Raw genomic sequence first — 8725 nt, forward strand, 5'->3', positions numbered from 1 at the left:
ACAAACTAAAAGTAGCGATAAAAAAAATTTAAATATACTTTTTTTGACAGATGTCATTATTAACAGTAATGGCCGCGCAGCTAAATCCACAACCGTAGATAATAACAATAATTACAATAATAACAATATTTATTATAATAATAATAACAATAAGTATGTATAATAATTAAACGTGAAACTATTTTCAAAATTACAAACACTCATCACGCCTTTTGTCAAAGTTTATTGCTTTATTTGACAGTCGCAATAATAACAATAATAATAATAAAAATAATAATTCTTTACTGGTAAGCATTTTAATTCTATCAATAAGTTAATGATTTTAAATCGATATGTGACACACATGTTTTTATTAAATTAAATTTACAAAAAAAAATTTTTCTTTTAAATTGTGACGTAGTAAATTTTTTTTTGTTTTATAGATTATCAATTTTTTTGAGATAAGATGGGAGTGATGAGTAATGAATGATAATTTTTTTTTTTTTTAACTAAGACGTTGAAAAAAAAATTTGTGTCAAGTTATTATTAATTAAAGGTAACGTGAGAATTAAAAACAAAACAACCGTGTTAATTTATTGAAATAATTATTTTTTATTATTATTATTATTATTATTATTATTATGACGCAGTAAAATTTTATTATTGATTCTCAGACATAAAATTTTTTTTTTTTAATATTTTTTTTAATTAAAAAAAAATTTTTTTTTTTCAACAAAATTAAATAACACTAAAGTTAAAAGATATTGAAAATTTTTTTAGAATTTTGTAGCAATTAAATTATTAAAAAAAAAATTTAATTAAAAAGTTTCACATGTGAAAATTAATAAAAATTACAAGTGAAAATTTTTAGAAGCATTTTTTTTATTGTAATTGATTTTTTAAAAAAAATTTTTAAAATTAACAGCTGACCGCTAACTTCAGTATTATTAAAATTATTGAATTAAATTTTTATGATATTAAAGTTAGCTGTCATTTGAGTATTTTTTAATTTTATTATCAAAAAAATTAGTTTTGAAAAATTATTTTTAAAAAATTGCATTTTTAATTTATTAAAATTTCTAAATGTCAATTTTTTTAATCCAGTAATTTATTTATTAGAAAAATTATTAAATTTATTAAATATTTGCTAAATTAAATTTCATCAATTTTCTTTTAGTGCCACAAAGTACTTAGTGTGATGTGAAAAATTAAAAAAAAAAAAAAAATGCCAAGTTTAAGAAAAAAAGTCGTGGGATTTATGCGACAACTGTCAATAAGTAACCTAACGGCAGCGGTTGAGAATATTGGTCACAATGACAACACACTGACTCCCAGGTCACCGCCGGCGGATTTTCCTGGTGGTTGTTTTGTTACTCGTTATTTAAATGGGTAAAAACTAAATTAATTAATTAATTAATTTACTTATTCGATAATTTATAAGAAAGTTAATTTTTAATAAAATAAAAAATTTAGATTGGAGGTAAAGATAGAAGGCCCAGTGATCCTCCACGGTCGAAATCCCGAGGAACTGCCGATAAAAGTCCTGGAAAAGCTGGACGACAATGAAGAAGTTTTTGCAGCTTACACGGGGCCAGATCGTGGGTTGACAACTGTTAATTTGAAGCAGAAGCACTTGAGTATTAGCGATCCGGATGTTGATTACATTGATATTCTTGAGCAGAATGATCAGGAAGCTACAGGTAATTTATTGCTGGTATCTTGATCGCTTTCCGTGTGAAAAAGCTGCGGATTGTTTTGTAAAAATTTTTTCTATTAAAAAAATTTTTTGAAAATAAACCATTTTTCCCGGAGGAAACCCATGTAACCCCTAAAGTTTTTATTAAAATTAATTTTGAATTGAATTGATCTCAAAAAAAATTAATATTTTTGTCAAAATATGACTTCCAACTTTTTTACATGGAATATGAATTCTGCAACTTTTTTACACGGGTTAGATTGAATTAGTGAGATTAAAATAGTAATGGTTGTTGTTGGTCAGTAGAACTGAAATCAGCGCCATCTCTGAGTAGTTTTAATAATAGTTCCAACCCTTAAAAATATAATAAAGAACTTTTAATAATTTTTTATTGCTCCTAACTAATACCTAATTAGTATCTAATTAAAGAATTATTTATTTGTACTTAAAAATATTTTAGTAGTTCATTTTTCGAGAAAAAATAAGAAATTTTTGAGAAAAAAAATTATAGTTCTTTAATTCTCTGTAAGATGGCGTTGCATACCGGATATGATACTACGTCACTACCCCGCGAAAATTTGAATGTAAAAAATAATTTTTAATTTAAAAATTACCTAACCAAATAAATAATTCAAATATTTTTGCCATATTTTGTTGTAATAACTTTTTTTAAACTTAAAAAAAATGAAAAACATGTATCTACTCCGTTTTAAGAAGAAATTTATATTAATTATTTTAGAATACTGCTAAAATTCACCCTGGAAGCGCTAAATGTTCTCTTTTAACCAACAAATATTTACGTACCAGCAAAAGCTCACTAATTTAATTTTAAAAAATGTTAAAGTGCTTTATTAAGGTATTTTAAATTATATAAAAATTATGTAAAATCTGAATAATTCCTCAAAAATAATTAAACACTCAAAAGTAATGAACTTTTAATAATTAATAACTAATAATTATCTTTCTTAGCACTTAAAATAAATAAATATATATGTAAAAAAATAAAACTAAAATATTAACGCAGTTAACACGTCAATGGATTGCATATTTTCTGTGGCTGACAATCGTTGGCTGCTGATCCGTACAAACGAGTCATGCCCGATAGACAACAGCACCATAAAGATCCGAGCTGCTGGGAAGCTATACGAGCCAGACAAGAAATACTCTGGTGAAAATAACGAGTACACTTTCCAAGAAGTTGACCAGAAAAATTCCAACGTAAATTTTAACGGGAAGAAAATTACCGGCGTGAAATTTCTCTGTGATGATGATAAGAAGAGTGAAGATTTCGTGGACATGGCGACTATTGATGAGGGAATTCAAGCCTCGAGTGACAGCGGGGACAATGTTGACAACTCGGATGATGATAACAAGATTGACTTGATCCGTGTGTCTGATGATACTCTTGGTAACATAACCCCGACCGATATTGATGTCGATGAAATTATTCCGCCGCCAAAGGATTTTGCAAATGACATGATACCATTGAGAAAATCTAAAAGTGCTCCTGCGCCATTCAAAAATGCTCAAAAAGGTTCTGATTGAAAAAGTTGCTTTTTTTTCTATCGAGCATGCTAGTTCTTCTTTATTTTAAAGATTGCCAATTATTTCTTCACTAGAAAAAAATTGAAAGAAGAAAAAAAAATTAAAGCTTCGCATGGTTTTTATTTGCATATATATATTTATTATTTATTTATTTATTCATTTATTTATATATTGTTTTTAAAATTGAATTACATGCTTGAAGAAGCATATCTTCAAGAAAACAATAAATCAATAATGTAATTTTAATTTTCAATTTTTTATCAGCTTCACTGTCAAGCAACGAGATGATAGCAGGAATTGAAAACTGGTTCCTACCTCACGAATTAGCCTATGGAATTGCGACGACTTTGTATGAGAAAAATCCGACTAATAATGTCACCAATGGAGAACCTATTGCTGACTGCTTTGGAATCGCTGCGCGACCTAATGCAGCCATTTTGATTCTAGCCGATGGTGTCAACTGGGGTAAGTTATTTTATATAGAAGCATTTAAAAGATAACATTTAAAAGATCTCAGTAAAAATTACTGAGACAAAATGTAAAGAATAAATTGGAACGTTCCCGTCGATTTAAAATTTCAAAAATTGCAAATCATCAACTGTTAAATTTTAATTATTGTACTGGATGCAAATCTAAAGTAATATTCAAATAATTAATTTATCTAGGTGCTTTTAAATAAAAAATTATTTTTTAAAATTTGAATTTTGGCGGGGTAGTGACGTAGTATTATATCCGGTGCGCACTGCCATCTTACAGAGAGCTTAAGAACTAAATTTATTTTTACGTTGTCTTCTAAGATTAAGAAACGGTTTTTTTGTAGTTTAGATTAAATTTTAAATGAAATAAATTAATAAATATAGAAATAAATTTTTAATAAATAATAAAAAATTTATTTATGTAAAATAATATTTAATAAAAAAACCCGGACTCATAAATATTTAAAAAATATTTTCTCAAACCGCGACAAGTTATAATTTTAATTTTTTTAAGCTAATGTCAACGTAATTAAAAATTTATTCAAGAAAATAATTTTTTTAATTTAAAAAGATAAAAAAATTTTCATCTTCCAGGTGTAAAAGCCAGCTTAGCAGCGCGCTCAGCCGTCCATGGTAGTATGGAGTACCTGAACAAAGCTTTGTTCACTCCGTCAAATAACAGTGGCGTAACTACAACAAAAGATGTGTTTGTTGCACTACTCCGTTCATTCCACGCCGCTCACTCGATGATTCTTCAAGAACAAGGGATGCTTACCACCCTGACTGTTTGCGTTGTCCTGCCAATTACAAGCACTGATCCCAGCAAACATAAAAAATATGTCGCTTGTACTTGTAATGTTGGCGACAGTCTTGCTTATGTTTATTCCAAGTAAGTAATTATTTTTTTTTGTAATTTTGTACTATCCAGAGACACGGTAGTGTTTGGCGCCAATTATAATTTTACTTGGTGGCGCTAGTATCTAAAGTCCGCGCAGCAGTTCTGATTGTTCCAACTGTTCAAATTGTTCCATGAACGTATTTTTAACCAAAAACCGAAAACTAAATCAACAATTTGCTCTAAAAAATATTTAATTATAATAATCGACAAATTACTTATTAAATATCATAATTCTACCTGAGATTAAATTATTTGTCAATAATAATTATAATAATCATCAGTAAAAATACTCATAATATTAACTTGGTTATTATCTATTAAATAATTAATTGAAAGTAAATTAATTAGAAAAATTTGAAGGAAAAAAATTTTGAGTTTATTAAGTTTTTTTTTTTTTTTTAGGAAAACTGGAGTAAGAGAAATAACGCGAGGGTCTCACGATATTTATTGCATGCGCGACATGCGGGACGCATTAGGAGCACTGGGACCCGTTGACGGATGCAATCCAGAACTGAACAATCTAACTCTAGCAATGACAGAAGTTGATGAATCAGACATTGTATTTTTGACAAGTGACGGAATTTCTGATAATTTTGACCCCGTGGTGGGTAAATTTGCCATACTGCCTGCCAATAGCCATAGTAGTAATAGTCAGCGCCCGGGAAGAAGTGACGCCAGACATCACACGCGCATGCGCAGCAGTTGTTCCGACAACAATGACTTGCCAGTGGTCGAAGCTTATCAGCGACATGAACTTACGTTGCTGCGCATGGAAGACTTACTGTCACGAGGAGTTTCTGGTGACGGTCCTCCCTGCAATAGTGCCAAAAAATTGTGCGAGTTGTTACTCGATTTTGCTGTAAGTTTTTTTATATTTTTTAAATTAAATTAGTCACCTTGTAAGCGACGGTTGATAAACAACAATTTTTATTTATTTTATAAAATAAAGTAATAAAATGACTTCGCTATTTTTCACTCAGGTATACATATAAATTACATAAAAATAAAATTTTTAATTAAGGAGATCCAAGTACCCTCTTAGTGTAAAGAATGTCTATAAAATAATAATAGGTAGAAATACTTTTGTTATGCATTTTAAAATTGATTTTTAAATTAATTAAAAATATTTTTAAGGAAATTGCCGAAAAATTTACTCATTAAATAATTATTGACTTTAAGGGGTTACATGGATTTTACGGTTTCAAAAAATCGGTTTTATTTTAAATATTTTATTAAATTCTACAACATCTCTAGAATATTGTCCTAAAGTTTCAAATCGATCCGAATAATAGTTTCGGAGATACAGTCTTAAAAAGTTGCGCGCTTTAGACGCTGTTGTATTGAAACTCAAAACTTTAAACGCGTTTTTCTCAAAACTGTTTTCAAAAACGGTCCCCACGATTCCTCGAGAACTACTCAACCGATCTTGATGAAATTTTAGACAGGTCTTCGAGATATAATTTACAAGATCTTGAACGGAAGATTTTTTTTTTTTCAATTACAACTATTTAAAAAAAAAAATTCCGCGAAATCTTAGCCAAATTTTCAATTTTTTTCGTAAAAACTGCTGTCAAAAATCCAATTTTTGATTTTTTTCTTCCGTTCAAGACCTGGTTTGAAGTCTTAACTATAGTTAACTCATATATGAGTCACAAAGTATTCCAATCGAGTTTATTTCTAAAATTAGAGGAATTTCTAAGACTTTACCTCATGAATTACTGTCTAACCATATTGTCTATATATAGACATATAAAACTAATTAGCCGGCTCTATAGAGCACATATTTTTTTTTTTTTTTTCACTTCAAATGATCCTGCTAGGAGTTCTACTGATCACGCGGACGCATCTTTTTTCCGAGGGCTCGCCAGAAATGACGTCACATTAGCAGAGTTTTTGATATTTTTTTTTTTTCAAAATTTCAGTAATCCCTTAGTAAACATGTATCTTCAAGCTATTAATAAGTTTGAATAAAATATTTCATTTTTTATATTAAAAAGAATTGTTGAAAATAGACCATTTTTTCCTGGAGGAAACGACCGTTAAAAAATTACAATTGAAGCCCTAAGTTGGGCGCCAATTTTAAAATTAATTATAATTGAAGCCCTAAATTGGGCGCCAATTTTAAAATTGTCATAATTTAGCGCCTTATTGGTTACAATTTTGTTTAAAAGCTTGAAAACTCAGTTATGAGTTGTATCTGAGCCATCAAATCAATAAATTATCCTTAATACAGAATTATCGTTTAAAAAATAACAATTAAAGGTCTTAATTTGGCGCCAATTTTGAAATTGTCGTAAATAAAGTTCTAATGGTTGAAAAATTTATCAAAATTATATTTTTATGCTAGTGAAAAATTATAAATTAAACTTGAAAAATTAATTTAATCCCAGCTTTTTTTTTTTATTTCCATCCAGGTGCGTATTACAGCCGCCAAAAGACGTATTCTAGAAGACGCTGACCTATACTACAGCCAACATAAAGACGGACAGTTGGTACAACTGTCAAAGCTAGAGCAGCGCTCTCGCAGGAAAAAAATGCTTGACAAAATGTCAATGGTGCCAGGTAAATTGGACCACGCAACAATAGTTGCCTACGTTGTCGGTTCATTCAAAAATACTGATTAAACAATTTTATTACACTGTACACCTAAGCTCCAAATTTTATCGCAATATTTGTTAAATATTTTTTTCTTATATATTTATATTAACATTTACAGATTTTCTATAAATATTTAATTATTATTATTATAATATTTACCAAGTAGTATATACTAGTGCCCTATTAATCAAAAGTTATTAATCCCACTTATCAATAATTATTGTATTAATTAATTCACTGCCTAATTAATTATTTCCGAGGCCTACGGATTAAATAATAGGAATTGGATTTTAATTGTTTATTATTAATAAACTGATGAGAATCAATATTGACTTATTGACGTAAACTATTGATAATAATGACAGTAATTATTATATATTATATTATACTATACATGAAAATAACTGATATTTTTGTAGAAACAATAGAATATAAAAAAATTAATTACGTAAACTTCCTGTTGAAAAAAAAAAAAAAAATAAAAAGTATAAATTTATTTATTTTATGTCTATTAATTGTACAATTAATCGAGGCAGCTTTCAAGCATTTAATAAATAATTTTTATTTTTTTTCCTAATGATAATTTTTTTTCTAATGATAATAATAATAATAATAATAATTATTATTATTATTATTGTTGGTATTATTGTGATCATAGATTTATTGTAAGTTAATAATTTTTCTATGTTACTTATTTTTATTACATATCGACACATTTTTTACTTGTATTTGTATTTCTTTTTATATTTTTAATTTGTAATTATTCTAAATATTAATAAAGTTATGATTTGTTTAAATATTAAAAAGTATAGATTTATTTTGCAGCTCACAACCTTGCCGTGTAAATGAAATAAATGAAATTTTGGTTTATTAAATAATGACTTTTATGAAATTTGACTGTACTTTCTTAAATTTCTTAATTATGTATTTAGAGATAGTGTATTTTCGATTAATAATTAATATAAAATCTAATTTATTTTATTATTCCATTTAAATATAATCTTCCGAATTAATGCAAGAAAATTTGGAGTCAAGTTTTTGTAAATTGGCGGCAAAACTATTTAAAAAATTATCTCAATTTAAATTTGCCGCCTTTTTAACTCTAGTTTTTTAATTGCCGCTAGATGGCGCTTGAGATGTTCTTCTCGCATGTGCAGTAGCATTTACGGCATTTTTACCATATTTACGCAACTTCTAACCCCAGAAATTTTTTCCAAGCTTTTGTCATGATAACTTACGAAATATTCAAGATTTTAATGTTCATTTTAACATTTTTACGGACACGTTATTGAACAAAGACACTAATTAAAGCTCATGTATTTTTGCAAAACTTAAATAAATTGTCTCTTGAACAATGAGGTTAATAAATAAAATTTTTTTTTCTTTAAAGTAAAAAAAATTTAAGGTTAAGTCACTTAGTTACAACAAAGAAGATGATATAAATTACAAGGTAAGAAAGAAATAAAATTTCAAATTCAACTTTAAACATTTTCTTATATTTTTTTTGTTTTTTTTTTTCATGCAATTTTTTAA

At 27.3% G+C, this 8725-nt stretch overlaps 1 protein-coding gene across 4 annotated transcripts; it reads left to right on the forward strand.

The window, feature by feature from the left end:
* The first annotated feature begins 65 nt into the window (after positions 1–65).
* On the forward strand, positions 66–7425 carry LOC141537341 (PP2C-like domain-containing protein CG9801). 4 transcript variants are annotated; one of them, XM_074258254.1, is made up of 9 exons: positions 152–287; positions 423–535; positions 1157–1368; positions 1453–1679; positions 2700–3209; positions 3485–3685; positions 4291–4585; positions 4997–5453; positions 7009–7425. In XM_074258254.1, the coding sequence occupies exons 3-9, from the start codon at positions 1205–1207 to the stop codon at positions 7216–7218; spliced, it is 2064 nt and encodes a 687-aa protein (XP_074114355.1). In that variant the 5' UTR covers positions 152–287; positions 423–535; positions 1157–1204; the 3' UTR covers positions 7219–7425. The 4 variants fall into 4 exon arrangements, with proteins under 4 accessions (XP_074114357.1, XP_074114356.1, XP_074114355.1 ...); XM_074258256.1 differs by lacking the exon at positions 423–535 and having other exon boundaries at positions 66–153; XM_074258255.1 differs by lacking the exon at positions 423–535 and having other exon boundaries at positions 148–287.
* The last annotated feature ends 1300 nt before the right edge of the window (positions 7426–8725 follow it).

The sequence above is a fragment of the Cotesia typhae genome, unplaced genomic scaffold (assembly GCF_013202065.1).
Source record: "Cotesia typhae breed Kobodo isofemale line unplaced genomic scaffold, CoteBio_Ctyphae scaffold_91, whole genome shotgun sequence".
Classification (NCBI taxonomy): domain Eukaryota; kingdom Metazoa; phylum Arthropoda; class Insecta; order Hymenoptera; family Braconidae; genus Cotesia; species Cotesia typhae.